General features: G+C 43.6%; 1 protein-coding gene across 2 annotated transcripts in view; it reads left to right on the plus strand.

Moving 5' to 3' along the window:
* The first annotated feature begins 4,010 nt into the window (after positions 1–4,010).
* The window catches only part of CSGALNACT1 (chondroitin sulfate N-acetylgalactosaminyltransferase 1), a 72,892-nt gene continuing 53,109 nt past the window's right edge, over positions 4,011–23,793 (plus strand). For both annotated transcript variants that reach the window (XM_069485189.1, XM_069485190.1), the window contains exon 1: positions 4,011–4,887. In XM_069485189.1, coding sequence (XP_069341290.1) covers positions 4,254–4,887 — 634 coding nt within the window. In that variant the 5' untranslated portion in view covers positions 4,011–4,253. The remainder of the gene's footprint in view (positions 4,888–23,793) is intronic.

Raw genomic sequence — 23,793 nt, forward strand, 5'->3', positions numbered from 1 at the left:
TTGTTGGTTACTCACATGAAGCCCCGAGCACAGTGTGGGAGCAAACATACAGGGGTGTGGATACAAGGAGGCAGGCATCGCTGACGGCCGTCCAAGAAGCTGGCTGCCATGCCCGGCTTGCAGCAATTACACTGAGGTGGAGGGACTTGTCAATGAAGCCATATGTTCAAATAAAGTCTACAGTGCTAGCTTTATATCCATTTTTGAGAGCATTTGAAAACTCTTTCAATAAGAATCCTTTCCACACACATTCAGGATGGCATGTTTATCCAAAAGATATGACTTCAGTTTATGTTCCATTGGTACAGCCAATCCTTTGACTGAAGGTTAGTTTGTGCCCTTGCTGTCAAAGAGCTGATTGTCTGTGCCCAAGTGGCAGAGACTCACACGGCGGCGTTGGGGCTTTGGTCTACCACTTCCTGACCCCGTGGACACTGCTTGGCTTTTTCTCCATCAACCCTTTTGGCTGTGCCTGCACACAGGGTGGAGATGTCTTGCAGAATTTACTGCCACTCCTTGAATAGTTTCTTTTATCACTCACAAGGCCTATCATTGTAGTGTGTAGCGCTGCCTGACCTGGTCTCGCCGTGAAGCTACCATCCTTTCTGCCTGCCACCGACCCTGACAGTGTTTCATCAGGGGCGCTTGTCCTGGAGTCCTTGGTGATTTATGAGCTTCTTCTGGATGTCAGCAAACACGTCTCGGCAGCCTCTCTGTGACAGCATGCAGCTCCGGCACCCAAATGCTCACTGGTATCTGCAGAGTACAATGCTTACGGTCACCGTCATAGCAACTTCTCTGTCCTTTGTCACAGAAATTCTCATAGCCACTGGCTATATTTGGGTTAAGTCTTAGGGTCTGGACCAAACTTAGATCTGCCTTGGCTTCACCTTCTAAGAGTGTCCACTTTAAGATGAAATGAGAAATAGTACCTATAGCCGCTTGGATACCTTAACCGATATTAGTGAGTCCTAACATTTATCTGAAACTTTCGTCATTTTAAAATTTGTTTATTTTTATTTCTCAAATCCTCCCCTCTGACACCCTCCCCCATACATTTGGTAGGTGGAAACACTTCATGAACACTTTGTATCAGTGTTAATGGCATTTATTTGCTCGGGGCTCAAATCATAGTTATTTGAGAAGACCTTAGCTCCTCTACAAGCTGGTGAGCTTGCTGAGATTGGACTGTGTGCTCGGGTCACTTTTTCATCTCCTGGAACTTCTCCCTCAGTGTATTGAGACAGTAGGTGCTCAATGCCTGTTTGTTATATGGGTGAATAAAGACACAATCCTAGGTGGAGTGGACTGTGACTCTGATACATTTTTGGGTCACTGTCGTGTTTTTTGGAGATCTGGGTGTTTCCTGGTCTGGGTGGGATATCACAGCTGTTACATGACTCCACTTGGAGTCTCAAGAAACCCACTCCGTTGCTCGACCCCTTGGCATGAGCCACTGTGTTTTTCAGATTCTCTTCCTTAAAAGCTCAGGAAGTACTGTAAGTGCCTTAAGCAGCCCCTGCTGTGCTCCTTAGTGAAAAAGCTTCTAGGGTTGTTCTAACATGAGAATGATGGAACCAGCAGTCCACATTGAAAACCCTTTTCCAGTCTGAGGGTTCTTGGAATAACCCTGTTGTAGATGGACTCAGACCAGAGTGGGCACTAGAAAGCATCGCTGTGCAACAGTGTTTTGCCTTCACGGAGGACTATAAAGAAGACTTTTTCCCATTGTTTTGCTGCCCAAAGATTGTAAGAATGGCAGTAAAGGCATTGAACTTGGATGTCCCCTTCAGTTCAATCAGTAAATCTACTCTTTCAGACATGGTGCATCATAGAGCTGTCATTGACGGCTTGGCCAGGGACAGGAAGGTATTGGGAAAAGCAATTTATCAAGGATGGATGTTCAAAAAAGTCAGTGGCAAGAAACCTGATGAGCACAAGGATTTTCTACCATTAAAAATAAAAACAAGAATATGCATCTTTCTTCTTCTCCCAAGGGTCTTAAAATTGGTTGTTGACCGGGACTTCTTGCTCTCTCTCTCTCTCTCTCTCTTCCATGTTCTCACCACCCCCAAGAGACTGAGCTCGTCTAAAATCTGGGGGCCTTTCTAAGTTTTTAAAATAGTAGCACAGTGCTGCTGTGATCACGTTAAGCTGCATTTTCACTGTCATCTCTAACGTGTAGCGGGCCTTGGTAATTACACGGTGCTTTCCTTCTGCAAGTCTGTAAACACAATATAAATGTTAACTCTTGTGTTCTCCCAGCGTCTCTATGGAGAGAGCGAGATTACACAGTGCCTTAGTGGTGTAGGTCTACATTGGTCTGGTGACATCTCATCGAGGTATTCTATCCTGAAGGTGGCAGAGCTGGCAAAGTGACACCCACTTTTAAGAATGATGTTCTGTGCTGCCAAATGAAAACCCCAAAGTCTCCGTAGAAGCAAGAATCCAGAGGATAAGTCTCTCCTGACTTCAGCAAGGAGACACTCCCAGCCTCCGCATGACAGCCAGTTGTTACTATTTCTGATTACAGATTCGATTGCTGGCCTGGTTTGGAAACATTTTGTCTGTTAAAGAATGCAGAGTTTTGTTTCTGACATCCGTTATCAGCTCTTGACATTTAAAAGGGAAAATTCATCACTGCCTCTTTGGCAGCAGTTTTTATGGCTTTTTGTTATTTCTTTTAAAAAGTCCATTCTGCTTAAAAATCTGGGTTTCTTTTCCTCCCTTTATTCCTTTTTTCCAAAGAGTAGAATACCAAATAACCTTGAAATTTAAACTAGTGAATTTCAAAAGCCAGACTAGATTTTGAAGAGACCTGTGAAGCAAAACAAAAAGAGATATTCTAGTTTTAAATCTATTTAATCGTGGATTATCTAATCATTAATCTTTAAACATTATTTTCAGTTAACATCACAATTTTAATCTTTTATGCAAATATAATAGTGATTCCATTTAAAAAATCTGTTGGAAAAATTGCATACTTTAAGTTTCTACAGCACAATAAAATATGTGGAATGTTCCATTTCTGTTTTTTGATTTGCCTATTTTGTCTTTAATGACAACCTATTTAAAGTCTTTAAAGTGGTAGAATAACATGATAACATGTCTTCACTGGTAATTTAATACTTGGATATAATGGGTTTATCTGAGAGATTTCATTAAAAACAGCAAGATGCCTGAACACCAAAGCTGAGATATTTTTAATCACAGAATTACAGTAATTATACAAATCCCAAGATTTTCATCAAATGGAAAAGGCTTCTAGGGCTAAACATGCACTTTCAACTTACTACTAATAACTGTGTATTGTTCTAAATTATAGTAGAGAGACTCTTCAGGCCAAGGGAAATATTAGAGAGAAGGTTACATGTTGAAGTTTTAAGGAAAATTGAGAAATAAACTATTTTGATAGCCCAGTGGTATCTCCAAGAGGTGCACCTCCTGGGTAGCAGAAGAAGAACTTCCATGTGCAGACATAGTATATAGAGGTGAATATTCAAATAGAGTCAATGAGGCTGTTAGTATTTACTGAATCTTCAGAGCACAATAGCTTTCTCTTTTCTCCCAGGAGTCCTGAAGTTGCTAACTGACTGAGCTGGGTGCCTTTTCCCATCAGTAAATGGGACAGATCACCAGTAAATGAGATGATTATTGGCCCAGAATCTGGCTTTCTGGGTTTGGTGAAAGACTATATAGAGAATAATTTCGGTATTGTGAGGATTATTAAATATGTCAAGTTTTTAATAAAATGGCAAAGGCCCAGTACCCTGGGGGAACTTGTGTGTGAGAGGAGTGTTACAGAAAGAGGCACCTCGCCAGGTGCGGTGGCTCATGCCAGTGATCCTGGCATTTTGGGAGGCTGAGACAAGAGGATCACTCGAGGCTAGGAGACCTCATAGGTCTGTTGAATATTGACTGCTGCAGAGAACACAAGGGTGTTGTTATTTTGATTAAGTGTTGCTGTCATTTGTGTCTCCTCCCAGGTCCCCTCTTGCGTCAGCCGCACATCCGGAAGGCTATGATGGGAATGAAGGTGAGAACTTGGAGGTGTCACTTGGTTCATTGCTTCTGTCTGCGAGATCATCCTTTGGAAGCAGGGAAGCCGTTCCGTGTGGTGGTTGATGCCAAGAGGCAGGTCACGTTCTAGAAGGCAATGGACGCAAGCAGCTCCGGGGGCCCCAAACGCACGCGTCCTGTGGCCTAGCCCAGGGAAGGATGTCGCCGGTGCTGGATGCGTGGCCGATGCCTGAATGAGGATGCTTCGCCGGGGGCTGCTCGCGTGGGTCTCTCGGGTGGTGGTTTTGCTGGTGCTGCTGTGCTGCGCCGTCTCCGTGCTCTACATGTTGGCCTGCACTCCGAGGGGCGACGAGGAGCAGCTGGCGCTGCCCAGGGCCAACGGCCCCACGGGGAAGGAGGGCTACCAGGCCGTCCTGCAGGAGTGGGAGGAGCAGCACCGCAACTACGTGAGCAGCCTGAAGCGACAGATCGCGCAGCTCAAGGTGGAGCTGCAGGAGAGGAGCGAGCAGCTCAGGAACGGGCAGTCCCAAGCCAGCGACCCCGCGGGCCTGGGGCTGGACAGGGCGCCCCCGGAGAAAACCCAGGCGGACCTCCTGGCCTTCCTGCACTCGCAGGTGGACAAGGCGGAGGTGCACACCGGTGTCAAGCTGGCCACTGAGTATGCGGCAGTGCCTTTCGACAGCTTCACCCTGCAGAAAGTGTACCAGCTGGAGACCGGCCTGACCCGCCACCCCGAGGAGAAGCCGGTGAGGAAGGACAAACGGGACGAGTTGGTCGAAGCCATTGAATCCGCCTTGGAGACCCTGAACAGCCCGGCGGAGGGCAGCCCCAACCAGCGTCCCTACACGGCCTCGGATTTCATAGAAGGTTGGCATGTGTGTGGCTTGGGGGGCAAATGGGAGAAAAGGCATCTGGGGGTCCTGGCACCTAGGCAGATTCCAGCTGCAAGAGCCTGGCAGCTGGCTCTGGGCGGGCTGGTGGAAAGTTTTACGGGAGCGCCACCAAAGGTATAGCATGGATTTTTATTTTTCAGAAACATCTGTTTCCACTTACTTTCTCATGGAAACCACAGTCATTGAGTGGACAGTTTCATTGTTCCTTGGCAGAAGGAGGTAGAACTTCTTGCTTTCGTTTTTCTTTTTAAAGAAATAAAACAAAATAGAAACATAAAATTTTGAAACCCAAATAGAATAGGATAGGCAATTTTAATGTCCCCTTTTCACAAGTACTTCTAGTAATGGGATCAGGTTGCCAAGCCCACGAATAGAATAATAGCAAGCGTGTACTACTACACTTGCATGTTCCAGGCATTGTTCTAGGAACTTTATACTTAACTAATTTTCTTTTTCATAATGACTCCACGAAGGCATGAGGAAATGGAGGTATAGATTAATTAAGTAAATACCTAAAGTTGCTCAGCTAGCAAGTGGTGGAGCCGGGATTCAAACCCAGGCAGTCTAACTCCAGAGTCCATGCCCTTAACCTCTACATCGTATTGTACAGATTGTCAGAGCATGTGGAAACTAGCAACACTAATGGCTCAGCTTTTTTCATGGGCACAGGACAGCCTAGTATTAATTCATGTTTGTGTCTAATTTTATTTTATTTTATTTTATTTATTATATATATTTAAAAAACAATTTTAGAGACAGGGTCTCACTTGGTTGCCCAGACTGGAGTGCAGTGGCACAATCACAGCTCACTGAAGCCTCAAACTCCTGGGCTCAAGCAATCCTCCTGCCTCAGCCTCCTAAGTACCTAGGACTACAGGCACGTGCCACCATGCCCAGCTTTAAAAAATTTTTTGTAGTGATGGGGTCTTGCTGCCCAGTCTGGTCTCAAACTCCTGGCCTCAAGTGATCCTCCTGCCTCAGCACTGCAAAGTGCTGGGATTATAGGCATGAGTTACTGCACCTGGCCTGTGTCTAGTTTTAGAAGACAGCAGCTTTGTCTAATTTCTTGGAAGACATTAATATCTTCTTCTTAACTGACCTATTGATACCAGTTCAGAAATTAACTAATAATTTAGGAGAAGAAATGTCTTCAAGGGCATCTAGTTCTTTTCCCCATTTCTGGATAGAATCTACTTCTACTTGCCCAGGAATATAGCTGTGTCCACCTAACCCCACTCCCTACTTGGGTCATACAACCACCAAATCATGGGCCTCTGATCAAGACAGACTCTCTGTAGTTGTATCAAAAGCCTCCTGCTGTCATTTATACCTGTTCTTTTTGGGCACTTTCCCATCTTATGTTTTTTCCACTTTATATATGAACCATAAATTTATGTAGTTTTAGGGTATCATTATTTTTCATATGCCTAGAGCCAGGTAAAGAAATCTCTTACTAGATCAAGCTTTTGGTGTGAGGATTTTTTTTTTATTTTTACTCATTTTATGAGATATTAAAAATATCTAGAGCGTTCAGCAGCTAACCATGGTGAGCACTCAGTAAGAGTTGAACATATAACGATGATGCAACATCACATTTTATAGTGCTTTACAGTTTATGAAGCATTTTCACATATACAATCTTGCTAGCTGACTCCCAGGGAAAAATCATTAAATATCGTTAAAAAACAAATTCTGGTTGCCACTCTTCCTGGAGTGTGCTACATAGAGCTGCCCATATACAACGCAATTTCAAAAGAACTTGATTACAAATCAATGCCTATAATTTTGAATGTTTGACCTTGTGATTTTCAATCTGCATTCATATTTGGAATCTCTGCTTCCCTGTGCACAATATCTTAATATCTAAGGCCTGTCTTTGTCAATCAGCAGTGACACCAGCCCCTTGTCCCTGAGCTGATTTGCTCTGAGGTTTGGCTGACTTTCTGTTAAAGACATCCTCATCATAACTATCCAATGTCAGTTTCATGTGCAGCACACAGCTGGTATTTTAAGGCAGATCAAGCCACATGTATCTCCCAAATTTGGTGAAAGTCTAGTCACCTGTTTTCATATGAGTAAATAAAGATAAACACTTTAAATATGTTTATACAGATTTGACTATCATAAACAGCACAGTTTATTTCATTTCTAACAATTCTTATCAATAACACAGGATTGTGGAGGCAATTTTATATTCACAGAAAGGTGGGACATTATGAAAGATTCCAGCAGTCAGAGGAAGCTTCAGGGAGGTAGAATTATGTTCACTATAAGAAGTAACTTTGAAAATAGTGATTTTTCAGAACAAAGTGGGATTTCGGCCACTACAAGAATTCTATCATCACCTAGGTGACCATTTGGCCAGGAGGTTATAAATCATGATTCTAGCTTCAGAGAGGTGGTTAGACTGAATTGCACTCGAAGACCTTTCCGATTCTGGTTCACGGTTCTTTGATCTACACCTAGTTAAGGAGAAAGGAATGGAAAAGGTCTGATTTGAGATCCTTTGTAGTGAGTTCGAGCAAGTGATAGGACATTATAAGGGTGGAATAGATCTTTAAAATAACCTCTTTGGGTTTCCAAACATAACATTAGAGTCATTTTGTGTTCGGGGTTGCAGGAGTCCAAAAGTTGGAGCAATTTTGCAAAAGTCCAGGGGAAAATTTTAGGTTAGAAGCTGGCGTGTTTTGCACTCTCAGAAAGTTCTAATCGAAACGAAGGCAACAAATTTGCTGAACCCTGAACCAATGTGACAAAGGTGGAGATTCTTTGTGTTTAAAAAAATAGCAATAAAAGCCGGGGGCGTGGTTCCAGGTGATAATAGTTATGTAAAACTTAAAGCTGACTGTAAGGCATCAGGAGCTGTGGGGCTTTGACCCTTTGCTCGGTTTCCACATCTGGCAACAGGAGACTTGACACTGACGTCCTACGCAGCCCAGCCTCCACGGCTGTCTTATCTGCAAAATGCAAAGCACGGCTTCGACTTCTTTTCTTTGTACCTTTGCCAAGCGACCATCTCTGAGGGATACTCTGGCATCTACTCTGCTGGGTGACCCCAGACAAGCCACCCACTCTTTATGATACTGCTCTATAAAAGGGGGGATTCAGAGAGATGATTTATAAGGTCTTGTCTGGCTGTGGCCACTTGCTACCCTCCTGTGCAGCTTGGAGAGGCAGAGCACCATATGGATTACCGTCCAGTGTATCTATATTGATCTAATTATCAACTGTCTCTAAAACGTGGGGGGAACAATAGTTGTCACTTTTTCCCTTTCCCTAGATGCTTCATTGGCACGGACGTTTGTGTTGGATTCTGACATGATAGCGCTAATTTTTCACAACCACCAGGGAAAAGAAGTAGAAAGTAGAGACGTGATCAGGTCCTGTGCCTCAAGATACCTGTTGGTCTCGAATAAACCGAAAACCCCCTCCTTTCCTTATGTTAGTGGTTGAGTTAGTCCTTTAGTATGGGACATACAGACCGATATTGAAATCTGAGTAGCACATCTTTTGGTTTTATTTTCATATTTTTAAATAAAACCTTTGGATATAAGTTTGATGTCACTCCATCCAACAATTTAGGTTTCTGAATTCTTCCTCGTTTACAATCCAAATGTCTGATAACGTGACTCCTATGGGAGGCACTGTGTGCCCTGGTGCTGTGGGGCTGCTCTCTGTCACCAGCCCTCCCCCAGCCTCTGCAGGTTAGTGGTGAGGCAAGCGTGGGTCCGATGCCAAAAGACTTGATCCACAAGCAAGTGAAGGGTTTAAGGATGCTATGGTTTGAATGGGTTGCCTCCAAAATTCAGGTGTTGCCAATGGGATAGTATTAAGAGGCGGGGCCTGTAACAGGTGGTTAGGCCGTGAGGGCTCCGCCTCCCTCTATATAAGGGATTAAGGCCCTCATGAAAGAGGCTTCACGTAGCACGTTCAGTAGCTTGTCCTCTTGCCATGTGAGGACACCGTGTTCCTCCCCTCCGGAGGATGCAGCCCTCCTTAGACAACTGAACTTGCTGGTGCCTTAATCGTGGACTTCCCAGCCTCCAGAACTGTGAGTAAACAAATTTCTCTTCTTTATAAATTACCGTCTTGGGTATTTTGTTGTAGTAGTACAAAATGGGCAAGAATGTATGTCTTAGAACAAGGGCATATGGAGAGAGTTATCAAAACGTAGCAGCAGGCTGCACAGTAAATGCCGGCCGCCTGTACTCTACAGCCGAGACGGCATGGAGATAGTGAGGGTTTGACTTCCATTGCTTGTGTATCACCAAGTCACCTCTAAGGGACGCTCTGTGACCGCGTGGCTAACGCTTTTAGGTCTGGGGTGCTTGGGGAGCAGTGTGCCAGGGACTATAGCGGACAGGACATGGGCCGTTTCCTCTGCATGCATTTTAGTAATAGCTGTCTTTGTCGGCAGGTTTGTGACTTGGGGTGGAAATGGTGAGAGAGGTTTTCATGCATTGCTGGGAGTTTGGGGTGCGGGGCATCTGGGGATCTTGGTGCAGACATCAGGGAAAGTGGGGATTCGGCATAGTGGATGGGTCTCACCTGTGTGTGGGGTGTGGAAGGGAGGACTCAGGTGGGCAGAACAGCAAAAGGACTTCAGGTGGTGAGTTAGGCCGTAAATTTCTCAGCTAACATCTCCAGGGAGGTGAGGGCGGCAGAATTTGCCAGAACGGTCCTTCTGATTATCCTTCATTCACTGTGCGTGAGCTGAACCACCGTGTTGTTTTACCATTAAGTTTGGAGCAGGCTTGTGTGACCTCAGGTTTGTCTTTCATCCTTCTATCTTATGACTTATGACCTCCTTCAAAATGTCCTCATTTTTTTGCTGATGATTTAAGTTCCTATAAGGAAAGAGAAATGCTTTTTATTCCAAAATTAGAGAGAAGAGGCTTAAATGCAAATAAATGGTCTGAGGCTATACTTTGTAGAGTGAAGTCTTCCTTGTGGGGAAGGTGAGAAAGGCGCCCAGCGTTGGATTTATGCCTGTGGGCAGGAATCCAACCCCCCGGCCCTCCATGGAGGCCCTGCAATTGGAAGAGCCCCATGCTAGAATAAATGCTCTGCTGTTGCAGAATATTTTTAAGTTCTTAAGTTTTGAATAAGGGGCCCCACAATTTCATTTTGCACAGGGGCCCTGCAAGCTACGAAGCCAGTCCTACCTCCAAGGAGATGAGGACAGGAGGGAAAGTTCTAGAAAAAGGAAGATGGAATTAGAAGACTCCCTGTGCAGGCAGGCAGAGGGCCACCTCCACACGGTGCTGGGCAGGCGCTGCTGCTCAGACTTCACCGTCTCAGCCACGTTGGGTAGGAAGCATTGTGTGTAGGAAAGGATCTGTAGTTTTTTTAACCAGATTCCCAGTTTTTCCTTCATTAGGGTCATGGATGAGTTCTGTTCCAAGGCTTAGCTGAAAAACCGATGGGGTGCAGTGTGCTTCAGAATTGGCTTCAGCTGAGTAGATGGTCAAGGGAGATGTTGGAAGAGGCAGCAGCTGTGTTGGTCTTGAAGGGTGAGAAGGGCTCAGCGGTGGGCCGCAGAGGGTGGGTACTAGAATGCTCATGGGCTGGAGAATGGGATTCAGCTGTAGGGTGAGTGTTGAAACCAGCTTAAGCAGCAAGTAGGATCTGAGAAGGCTGGGATTGTAGCTCACAAGGACCCTGGGACCCTCTGGCTCCGGAGAGTCGCCGTAGTTAGAAGACCCGGTCCAATTCTGCACTCTTTCTGGTGCAGAATCCTTCACGGGAGAAATCCTGCCTCCCAACCTCTGTGCAGCCAATGTTCTACTTCCTGTTCCTCTTTGAAATCTCTTCTGATCCTTCCAGCTGGAAAGCCTCTCTCCTTCCTCCCAAGGTAATGTATTGTGCTTGTGGGCAGTTACTTCTCCAGCTAGGGTTACAGGTCTTCGTTCAGATGGAACCAGTCTTCCCTGGTAACTTCTGGCAACAGTCGTTGACAAACAGGTTTCCCTATTTATTAATTGCATATCTCTCATGGCAGTCTTTGCATTCCTTATTATCCCATTTTGGACCTGATTTTATATATATAATGTATGTATTTTTATATATATATATATATATAATATATATTATACATATATAATTATATATAATATATCTGAAAACCTTTTAGGAGAAAAATATATATACAATCCACAGTATACACAATACTTACCAATCTGTTCTGCTCTTACAGTTCCATCATAAGTTAGTTGCTTGGATTGGAGGATTGCTTCCATAGAGGTAATATTGTAAATAGTACTTAGGTTCCTGGCATAGGCTACAAATCTGATTTAAAATTCAAACTCAAGAACTCAAATGCAGGGTGTTGGGGGTAAGCAGGGGTAGAGAGTAGCTTCTTTAGAAAGTTATTTTTTTCTTTTTCTATCTCAGGCATTCCTGGTATGTTCTCTATATAGTACCTAACACTAAAACTGCTTGCTGAACACTTTATTTTGGAATCATTCTAGAATTATAGAAGAGTTGCAAAAATAGTACAGAGTGGTCCTTCCCCCTTTACCCAGTTTCCCTGAATGTCAACATTTTACATAATTGTGGCACAATGATCAAAACTAGGAAGATGACACTGGCGCAATACTATTGACTAAATCAGGGGTCCCCAACCTATGGTGAGTTGTATAATTATTTCACTATATATTACAATGTAATGATAATAGAAATAAAGTGCACAATAAATGTAATACACTTGAGTCATCCAGAAATCATCCCTTCCCTCCACTCCCACTCCGGTCCATGGAAAAATTATCTTCCATGAAAACAGTCCCTGGTGGCAAAAAGGTTAGGAACCACTGGACTAAATTATGCCTAGGCTTTGTTTTGTTTTGTTTTTGTATTCCTCCTACTTGGTGTCCTCTGAGCTTCTTAGATCTGTGGAGTGGTGTCTGTCATTCATCTTGGGAAATTCTGAGCCAGTATTCAAATATTTCTTTGCTACGTTCCTTCTCTCTTCTTCCGGAATTCCAGTTATGTGTATGTTGCACTTCTTAACCTTGTCTCGTAGCTCTTGGATGTTCTGTTTCTTTGTTCATTTGCAGTTTTTTTCTTTTTATGTTTCAGTTTGGATCATTTTTATTGACCCACCTCCAGTTAACAAATTCAACAGAGACAAGTCTGATGAGCCCATAAAAAGGCACTTTTAATCTCTATGACTGGATTTTTCATTTCTATCATTTCTGTTTGATGCTTATATTAATAATTTTCATCTCTCTGCAGAAACGACCCATCTGATCATACATGTTGTCCACTTTTTCCACTAGAGCCTTTAACATATTAATCACAGTTATTTTAAATTTCCTATCTGATAGTTCCAGCATCTGTGTCATGTCTGAGTCTGGTCCTAATGATTGCTTCATGTCTTGGATTCTTTTTTTTCTTTTCCTGATGCCTCATACTTTTTGTTGAAAGCTAGGCATCCTGTGTAGATGGTACAGACTGAAGTGTTAATATATAGTGTTTATGGATGGAAATGGATTTCCCTTTCTTGGAACTTTTGTGTGTGTGTGTGTGTGTGTGCATGTGTACCGCAGGCTTCCATTCTTTCAGCAATATCTTGTGTTCAGCATGGAGGTTGTTTTGCCTGACAGCTGTCTGTTCAGCTCTACAATGTAGGTCTTCCCTTTGCTCTTATCTCAGAGAAGATCTCTTGGCATTTCTCTCCTGTCCCACGCCCCAAATGTGCTGCTGTTCCCTGTTACTCAAAGATCATTGGCTTAGCTGTGCAGGGTAGTGGGGCTGTCTCTGATGTTCTGATTAAATCTCAGTTCCAGGCAAGCACCATGTCCCTGGGTCTTGGGGTGTTCTCCTGTCCCACCCTCTCTTCCTGCAGCTGCACCCTGTCTTCACCAGTTCCAACAAACGTTTGTTTGTTGCTGTTTCCCCCCCACCAATGAGGTTTTGGTGCCACAGACGGGAGACAGGAGGGGAAGGTCCAGGAGAAGTTTCTTGCTGCCTCGTCCCAAGGCTGCTGTCCCCCTCCCCCAGGCCTGCATGGCTTGGACGCATTCTTAAGGTTCTTGATGATCTTTTTTGTGACTACCCGGTGGAGTTCCTGGAGAAAAAGCCTATAGAAAGATGCAGACTTCTCCACTTTGGGGGATCCCAAAGGGCTCCACTGTACTGCTGGTGTGCACTGAGCCCTCATCATTTCATTAATCACTTCTCATTAGTGGCCAGGTGCATCACCCCCACTGGGCGAGGGCTCACGTATCTTCTCTCCCTGCTGGCACTGGTCTCTCAGATTTGGGGCCAGCTGTTTGCTCTGTGACATCAACTTTCCACTAAGTTAAAATGAAGCCTTGCATTTGAAGGTGGTCCAGCCCTTTTCATTGTAAGGGATACTTCTTTCAGCTCCTGATATCCTGGAATGGGAGCAAAAGTCTGAAACTACTTTTTAAAGTAATAATTTAAAACTTATTGATTACTTTGTCTACTTACACTGCTCTACAAATCAATAACCTCTTCTTAAACCTCACAGCCTCGTGTCTGCCATCATCCACAGGCCAGCAGAGCAAAAGGACTGAATTGCTTTGATTTTAGTCACGAGTGGGAATGTTATGGTAACGCCTCAAATCCAGAAGTCCCTTTTCAGATGATTTTCTTCTGAATGAAAACTTCATATCCTGTGATCTGTGTTCTATGGTGATGAATTGAAGAAATGGCATTGTTTGTAAAAGCCTATCTTATCTCAGATTCCTTTTTTTTGCGCTTTAGTGTAAGTGCTGGGCACTTGGATTTCTTCTCTCAAATGCTGTATTATCATAAAAAGGGAAACTATTATTGTGGTAATTTATGACGTTGCCCCAAACTGGTGGTGTTGAGTCAGCCCTGTCTTCCTCATTGGCAGAATATGGGGTCACTCTTTTCTGTCCCTTTCTTCCTTTCCCCGTAGTCTACCTGGAATCCCTTGTGTCTTGTTCCACTGTTGACACAGTCCTATGTTTGCTGGATTAGGGGAGTCAAAAGGAGGGCAGTGGTGAGAGAGGAAAAGGTAATATCTCGTTTCCACCTGAGCTGTCCAGTCTGTGTCCTGTATTTCCCCTCCTCCTGCAGGAGCACGGAGGTGGCCAATGTGTGCCCCACTGCCCCAACTCTCTACCGCCACCCTACACAAACCCCTGGTGCAGAAATAAAGCCAAGACCGGAGGCTACGCACTCCCTTCCGAATCCTGTCTTGCTCCTTCCTCTGGGACTCTGTCCCAGGCAGTCATCTCTGCTTCCTTCCTTTACCTGCTCCTGTCCCCACCATCTGGAGCCTGTGCCCTAAGGAGGTCACCAGTGACTTGAGTTCCCTTGTCCCCAACCCCCTCCTGCCTGTCCCATGGAGAAGGAATCATCTTCCTCTCATTGCACCTTGTGAGCTGTCACTCTGACTTTCAAAGTCAGAACCGTGAATGGATTTCACAGTTGCATGCTCGGGTCTATTAATACAGCACTGGAAATGCGGTACTGCAGGCACATCATGGGTTAAGAGGTTTCAGGCTGATCTGAGGACTTCACCACCATAGACAATATTGTTTCTGTGCTTTCTGAGTGACTTACAAGTGAATGTGGGAACACAACCCATTCATAAGTGCAGAACTACCTCCTTGTATTTCCTTGCACTGTGAATGTCGCTGTCAGCGGCAGCCAATGCTTCTCTGTACCATAAGTCAGCGTCTGTCTGATTTACCTAGAGAAGGGGAGCATATGGATGGCGCTGATGAGATTATTTTGACTGCAAGCAAGAGACAGGGTCTGTGAAGCATCCTTCCTCCCTCTCCATCTGTTTCCGTGAACATTGTTCATCAGAAGTCAACATCCGTGGAGAGATTTGAGTTTATTCTTCAGAGGGAGGGTCTGCTGAGCCTTGTGCCCAGATGACTTTATTCCCACTGTAGGAGGTGCGGTGGGAGAGGGTTAAACCCCAAGGAGGGTGGCTCCATTCTGGAAAAGTTTGCCTAAATCCTGCCAGGCCCTCCTCCTTTCCCCAGCTTCCTGTTTTCACTACAGGAATAGGTGAAGGGAAGAACTAGACCTTTCTACCCTTGGAGTGTTCCATCGGTTTATCAATGGCATGGAAAACGCCATTCTCAGAGGTGACTTCATCTGAAGGTTTTCGTAGGGAGGATATTGATTGTACAGGACAGAGCCAGAGGAAATTAAATTGCAGGAGGAGACAATTAGGTTAAGTGTTGCTGGAATCTCTGTGGCTTGTTAAATGGAGGAATAGATGTATAATGGGATGCAGTGAGATTGATGCTTTGAGATTTTTAAGGACTTGGCTGTTCAGTGTTCCCTTCATTCATTGGACATGCCTTAGGCATCATCAGTGCTGGACATGCACAAAGTTGGACAACACTGTCTTGAGACTAGCTAGCTTCCCTGTCACAAGCCCAGTGGGAGGGATACCCAAGCACACAGGTAAAGACAGCACAGGGTCATGCATCAAACACGAGGAACAGGGCAGAGAGAATTAGCCATAGGGTGGAATGGTCAGAACATGCATCACAGGGAAGACTACCTTTTAGCATGTTTTGAAAGATGAGTAAGAATTGGTTCAGGCCAAGGATGTGTTTGGGGGAGGGGAGTGTTTTAGGAGCAGGAATACCATGGGCAAAACATGGAGGCATGTAAAGGCTCAGTATGCCCAGAGATCCACAGGTAACCCGATAATGCTAGAGTACCAAGTAGGAGAATTAAAGGTCCAGGTGGGAGGAGAAGACATGGCAAGGTGACAACCCTGAAGAATGAAGCAGGGCCAAGATTATCAAACATTTTATGTTAAAAGTTTGTGGTTTATTCTACAGGGCACGTCGAACTATTGACCATTTTAAATGTTGGGGTTAGTTGCTTTCTAACTTGGTCACTGTAATAGTAGGTAGAAGGTATATCTGGGTTAGAGTGCAGGCGGGTTTGGAAACCAGTTTGGAAGTTCCTCAAAGTGTTGAACATAATGCCCCAGCAGTTCCATGCCCAGGTACATACATGAGAACATACATGCATGCAACTTGTATGTGAATGTTCATAGTAACATTGTTCATGATAGCCAACAGGTGGAATCAACCCAAATGTCCATGAGTGGATGGATCTTTAAACCAAATGTGGCATATCCACATTATAGAAAGTTGTTCAGCCCTAAAAGAAATGAATTATTGATAAATGCTACAACATGGAGGGCCCTTGGAAACACACTACATGAAAGAAACCAGATATAAAAGACAGCATATCATATCATTCCATTTCTCTGAAATGTCCAAAATGGGCAAATCTATGGAGACAGAGAGTAGATGAGTGGTTGCCCAGGGCTCCGGGTGGGTGGGTGAGGATGGGGAGTGACTGTTAATGAGTACAGATTCTCTTTCGGGGAAAGATGAAATACCCTAAAATTAGACTATAGTGATGGTTGTACAACTCTGTGAACATACTAAAACAAATTGACTTGTACACTTTAAATGGGTGAATTGTATGTTATGTGAATTCTAGCTCAATAAATAAAAATAAGACACAATCCGTCCTCAGGAAAAAAAAAAAAAAGAACAGAAAGTAGGAGACTAATTAAAAGGTTTTAAAAAATAGTCAAGGTGACTGCAGGGCTTCTGATTGGAGGTTCTTACCTTGAATTAGAGGGGGATGAGGGAGGCTAAACGTGTTCAGGAGATTGTAATTCTTTTACTTCAACCTAGGATCCTAGGCTCGTCAATAGACGTGACTCGAGTGTTTTATAAAGTAGTGATTATGAAAATATTTATTTATGTGATAGCTTTTTGAAAAAAGAACTTAAGGCGGCTTTAGTATTCATTGGTGTCAGTTCTCTGCCCCACATATGTAAGTGCTAAATCGTAACCTTGTCGTGGAAGACACAAACATGGGCATATGCTAGACAGAGCAGGTTGGGACAGGGGCTAAAAGCAGGAAGACCCAAATCTTATTTTTCCTATAAGATTAACCCAACAGACAAAACTATGAAAAATCCCTGTTGGCAGGGATTCTGATCATCATCAATGGGTTACCATCGAGGTGAATTTCCAATTCGGAAATAAGTTTTCAAAGTAGAGTGCAGGTGGGTTTGGAAAACAGTTTGGCAGTTGCTCAAATATTCGACATAGAGTAACAGTAATGACCTGGCAGTTTCACTCCTAGGTATATATTATAGTTTCACTCCTATCACTAGTTCAAGGCCAAACATTCAAGCCTGATAACCAAAAGCATTATGCCATTGCTAGACTAGCAGCTGTTGGTGATGGAGACCCAGGAGCTGGGCTGGCAGCATGGCACAGCTACAAGACGAGAACGCAGCTGGGCCTCCAGCTGGTGTTGAAGTGGAACATGCTCTTGTCATGAGAACCTTTAGGGCAAAGCCCAAATCATACTGGGGCATTGGGCATGACACAGGTATATGCTGGCCCCGGCAGGGTAGATGGCTCGGAATTCCGGAGTCCAAGGGCTGGACGTGGGTAGAGGTTTAGAGTTGGAACTGGACACCAGGAAAGAGGCAGAATATATGATCTCAAGCAGGAGACCAGGAGCAGCGTGCTAGTACCCAAAGAGATAAGGGAGTTTAGCACCCTGGGATAATCATATATTCACCAAACATTCACTGAACGTCTGCTATGGGCCATGCACAGCTCAGGGGTATGTTGGTTGGTCCCAGGATGAGGGCTGTGTGCTCCGGACCCTAGCTACATGCTTCTAGGAGCAAGATCTTTCACAGCTCTTTTTATAGTTAGTATTTTGTTCCTTAAATCTTGTACATTTCTAAACATTTTCTGAAGGATTCTCACAGGTTACTGATGTTCCCATAAGGCTAAAGTGTAGACACATTATTCATTTTCAAGTTCATGGCTGAACCTCCTTGAATTATGAATATGTTTATGGTCAATAAATACAGTTTATTAATAGCACACAGTGTACTTTGGCCTTCCCTCCGTGTTTAATGAAATCATTAATCTCTGTAACCTCTACCCACAAACTAAATTGCACTGGAATTCATGAAAAATTGCAAATTCTATGGCCTCATATAAAGTGTATGGAATGTAAAAGTAGGTCTTAGTACCCTTCAATTATGTACCAAATTTATTCAGAATCAGTCATGTCCTTGGCAAATTACTGGGCGATGTGAGACACACATGAAATTCTAAGAGTGAAATGTAAAAAGACTGTACTTTATTTGGTTAAAGATACGAGCATGACATAAGTTCTTGCTTAAACTTAAAACCTGACAAACATCATATAAGATAAATGGGAAAAAGATGTGACCAAATCATACAGGTGTCTGATATACACAGGAAAAAGGGTTCATTTTTTCCTACCTGAAAAGTAGAAATTATTTTAAAAGTAGGATATTAGACTGCAACCCTTTAAAAAAATGATACATGATATTGGAAAGGGTGGGTGAAATGAAAATTCATGTGCAGTAATGAGAGAATAAATAGGGACAACCATTCTGTACGGTAACTTGTGTCAAGAGGCTTCAAAACGTTCAAACCTTTTCCCAGTATTTTCAGTTCTGATAGCTTATTCTCAGAAATCTCAAATGTCCTTGAATATTTATATCAATAATGTTCATCATAGAAGCATTTATGATAGTGACAAATTAGCCTGGCCTGGTGGCACACACCGTGTAGTCCCAGCTACTTGGGAGGCTGAGGCAGGAGGATCCCTTGAGCCTAGGAGTTTGAGGCTGTGGTGAGCTATGAGGCTGTGGGGAGACAGAGTGAGACCCTGTCTCAAAACCAAAAATAAAAATAGTGAAAAATTTAGAAGCAACCCAGATGTTTAATAATAGGAGACTGGTAAAATTATGCAAGATCTATATAGCAGAATATTGTGTGGCAAATAAAAATGATTTATTCAATAAGTATTAAGTAACCTGGGGCAAAGCCTTGCTCTGAGAAAAATGTAATTTTAATTGTGAAAATAATTATAAATTTTATATCTATGTAAAGAAAAAAGATCAAGAGGGTAAAAATATTATACCAAAGCATTTATATTTTTTTCCTAAGTGGTGGCGTTATGAGGTCTGTTGCTATTATACTTTGCAATAAGATATGATAATTCTTGAATGATGTTGACTAAAAAAGAATCGAGTGTTTGACTCCCTAAAAGTGACGAAATAGAGTAGTCGAAACAGATGCAGGACTGGAGGTGGCAGGATCACTGGACTTTCTTGCTGCTGGCCAGGCTACCTGGGGAATCCAGAAGAGAAAAGTAAATGACAGGTCACTTCTCAGTGTTGATCCTAAATACTGAGACTGGAGGAGGCAGCCCGGAAAGGTGAGGTTGTTTCTAGAAAGGTGATTATCAGTCCGTTGGGAGGAGTTGGAACAAAGCTTCTCTGTGCTCTAAACTCGTCCCTCCTCCATCCCGGTGGGCTGCAGGTGTCCATGCTGGAGAGAGACACTCAGCACAGAGCTCCGAGCTCGTGCATGGTTGTCCTCACCAGCTAGCTCTGCAAAAAAACGTGGCTTTGTGTGCTCGTCACCCCTCAATGACAGTTTGGCAGAACCAGTGGCTCTGGTGTTTTGTCAGAGTCCCTTTCCTTATGACATCTTACGATGCTTTCTAACTTTTTCCCTGCACTCCTAGGAAATGAATAGGAATTTTAAATGCAAGAGGAAAGAGAACAAAACACCTTTTCTTCCTTCCCTTCCAAAAAAATTTTAAGAAAAAAAAAAAAAAAACCCTACTGTCGAAAGTGCCTTTTTTTGACTTTTTTTTTTTTTTTTTTGCCTGTCTCTTCCTTTTCCCTTCCTTCCCAAATTCTGTTTGGCAGTTGGTTTGTGAAAACTGGTGTGAGCCACAGCAGCCTCCTCTCCTGTACCGCCTCCCATCTGCAGCCTGGTCTGTACGATGAGCCGTGTATTTAGAACGCCTACCTTAGTGGTGTTCCATGTGCTATTTAAAGTGGAGCTGGAAAGTCAGGGAGAGCAGGGCTGTTGATCAGAACTGGCTTCTGCATGTTGCTGGCTCTCATCCTTGAATCCCGGAGGCTGGAAATATTCTGGGGCCATCAAGAGAACAGATGGTCTGGGAAGGCAGCTGGCCCAGGCAGTAATGAGTCCACAGAGGCAATTGGTCATTCTCTGAGCTTGGAGAAGAACGTTGCTTCTCTTGGTGATGTTCAAGGTGTGGAGAGAGCCTTGGGTTAGAACACACAGGGCTAGAAAATGTGTGTGAATGTGTCATCACGACTGATAGCAGCTCAGCTTGGCTTCCCAAGGAAAAGTTTTCCAACAAAAAATGGAAGGAGGGTATTTTTTTTTTTTGGTTTTGATTTAAAATTAGAGATACTCAACTATGTTCATAGGGATAAGGTAAAATGATATTGTAAATTGTAAAGGGAACTAGTGAAAGTACAATAGGAGAGCTTTGAGGGTGAAAAACCCCACGCCGTATTATACGTCTGTTTCATAGCATTTGTGTCCTGTGATTAAGTTATTTGGATCCCCCCACGAGGCTGAGATGAGGGACCATTTCTCCTACCATGTTATAGTCCTAAGACTAAGCAGAGGGCATAGTACATAGACTTGATGAAATGTTCTTTGAATGAATAAATGAACTCACAGAGGGAGTAGGAACCGGGAGCACAGCTGGAGGGCTTGGCCTTGGAAAGGAGGAAGGAGACTGCTTCCTTTGAGACCAGAAGAAAGGATGGTTCTGCAGAGTGATGAGTAAATTTTTGTTTGCTTTTCTTTTGAGAGAGAGATTAGGAATTTAAAGTCTAAACATATAAAAATAACCACTGTAATAGATATTAAATGTTTGACAATGGTGATTTTGTATGGCAAGTTCATTCCCCCATATCTGTGTATTTTGATTTGACTCCTTAAAATAGAAGGCTAATGTAATTGTAGATTTGGTATTTCTATTTTAGTAATCATCCTGATTTTCTTACTTGGTCATAACTGTGTATTACTAATTTTCAAGAATCCTGGCCCCATGTAAAATAAAAACCCTTTGATTTTACTGTAACTCATGAGCAGGGAAAATTGATTAGGCGATCCCGTTGCAGTCCTGTCTCCGAGTGAACTTGGCTTTGGAGTTGGGCTGCCTGCATTCAAATCTCAGCTGACCATTTAACTAATTGTGTTGTGTATTCAGGGTGTTTAACCTCTCTGATCCTCAGTGTGTCTAGCTGTAAAACTCACATTATTAATGCCTACCTCATGGGGTTGTAAACAACATAGGGGTTAATACACATGATGCTTTTATAGCAGTGCCCGGTGCAATAAATGTTATAATTGTTACTGTTTTTGTTATTTGTTGCTAGGAATTTGGAGGACGCATTTTTATAGCCCTAGGTATTTTGTAGACTCCTTCCCTGGTTCCCCTTACCATTCTCATGATAGTTGATTTTCTCTAAGATACTATTGAGTCGTGTTAGATGCATTTCCCTTTCTGGAATCATCTCTAAAGTGTCATTTAATATAAACAAAATTGAAAATCTTTCAGCGAAGAGTTTTAGAAGTTCTCTTCACAAAGTTAGAATGCTGATCTAACCCTGCGCTGACAGTGTGGTTATCAGTGGTTGTGCTAAAAGCGTGGGGAGGATGTTAATCACACTTTGTGTGCACACAGTATCTGGTGGGGTAAGAGGGCGTCTCTTGGGAGCTGTACGATATGGAGAATTTTGGATCTAGGGAGAATGTCAATATTCGCTTATATTTGTTTTCGCACATCTTAGAATGAGAGTTTTTGATCTTTCTTGTTTTCATACTTTGGGCTGTCGTGTGTCTGTTCTAAACCCCGAAGTCATCTTCAACTAGGGAGATGAATGATTTTATGATTCCCACAGTGTTTTTCTAATTAGAAATCATCTTAGGAGGTGGGTGGAGTAGAAGGCATCTCTCACTTGGCGCGGGAAAAGACAGGCTTGCTGAGAGCTGCTGTGCACGGCAGAGGTGCACCTAAGCTGAAGCTGAAGGCAAGATTGGTAGCGCTGTGGCTTCTCGCCTGTTGGTGTTTATCAATAGTCGAGTCTTTCAAAGCCTGACCATTTTTCTTCTCTGGAATTTTACTCCTTAGCCCATTATTCTTATTGACTTTCCATCCATCATGTTAATTGCTATTAGCTTCTAGCTACTCCAGCCCAGGGCTCAGTTGTCTCGCCCTCTGCACTAGATGCAGGATCCTCCATGGTCTTGTGCATGGTAGCCCCTTCCTCCACCATGGGCCATGTCCTGGGACCTCTGTGTCATGGAAACTGGGCATCCAGTGCTCTTTGGATCTGGACCCAGTTTGACTAAGCAAGAGCTCCAGTAAAAGGAACTCATCCTTTTATTTCTGGACACTACAGCTCCTGTTGGAAGGTGAAATGTTTTCACTGGGGTGTTGGTGGGAGTGAAATTGTTTGTCTTTTTAAGGCAAAGCCGTGTTTTTGGATATTAACATGATAGATGAGGCTCCGGGGCAGAACGAGAGTAAATGTTAAAGCAAAAGCTTTCAGGGAGAAAATTTAAGCTCTTTAGAGTTGTCAGTTCGAGGAAAAAAATGGAGGTAATTTTTCAGAGGGGAAGCATTGTATGAAAGTGCAAGTTGGCATCTGAATGTAGGTTAACGTTCATCCCCAAAAATAATGGCTAAAGGATTGCTCTTTGCCTTGGCTTCCTAAGAGGACAGGTAGTAAATCCTGATGCCCGTTTGTGCAGGTGTTAAAGAGTAGGTAGCCCTTTCCTTCAGCAACTATTATTGAGCACCTACTGTGTGCCAGGCACTGTCCCAGGCAGCGGGGATCCAGAAGTGAAAACTCAAAGCCTGTCTTGCAGAGCTCATGTTCTAGGTGGGGCAGAGGATAAACATAGACCTAAGTAAGCACATTACCATAGTATGAGAAGGCGTGACTGGCTTCATAGAGGAAAGACCAAGGTGATTAAGGGGTGGGGGCCCCAGGAGAGGACATGACAACCTCACATAAGATGGTCAGTCTAGGCCTCACAGAGAAGGTGACCTTGGAGCAGGAACTTGAAGAATATGAGGGAGCAAGTCGTTCCCATACCTGGAAGGAAGAGGGCGTCCAGACGGAAGGACCAGCTGGTGTTCGAGCTCTTGTGCAGGCAGGTGACCTGGTACAAGTGGAACCTGCTAAAGGCACAGACCTAGATCCCCGGCTCCCATGGGAGACCCAAGACAGCAGAGCGCAAGAGAGAACCTGTCGCTCTTACCTGCCACTGACACAGTGTGAAAACTTTAGAGCAACTGTTTACGGGGAAGAAATATTCCTTTTTCCTCCCCACGTTGGTGGCGTTGCTCCTAATCTTAAAGATAACTTACTGCTGGCTAAGCTTGGTGGGAGCGAGAAGAGAAACGAGCCCTTGTTTATACACATTTCACTCCCACAGAGCTGGACACGCCACAACCCTGAAACTTGGAGAATTAGAATTTTCCAATTCTAATTCTCCAATTCTAAGCATCTGTGCTTAGTTAGGTTTGTATAAAATATGCTATTTGTTTCCTATTCAGAATTTCAGAATGGAGGCAACTGAAATACGCATTGCTGTAGTTATTTATAATTCATGGTGAGGAAAATAAGCTTAGCGTGTTGAGACTTGCTCTTTTAGAGTTCTGCACTCTACAAAGTATCAGTCATCCCGCTGTTTATATCACACCTGGGTCTTTAATGGAGCTCCAGTGTGCAGGGGAAAGTTCTTCCTGAAGACAGGCATTAGTATGACCCATGGAGAGAATTTTTTTCAAACCTATGTCAAGCAATAAGGCTCTCCCTTTGAGTTCTTGTTAAATCTCAGTGCCTCTGAAGGTCCTTAATGAGGAATACTAGTGGTCTGGGTTTTCCCTATCTGGGTCTGCATAAATATCCCTTAATTTGGGGTATTTGCCTGGTTAGAACAGCACTTCTCCTACCTTTTGTGTGACACCAGAATTCTTC

Source organism: Eulemur rufifrons, chromosome 12 (assembly GCF_041146395.1).
Source record: "Eulemur rufifrons isolate Redbay chromosome 12, OSU_ERuf_1, whole genome shotgun sequence".
Taxonomy (NCBI): domain Eukaryota; kingdom Metazoa; phylum Chordata; class Mammalia; order Primates; family Lemuridae; genus Eulemur; species Eulemur rufifrons.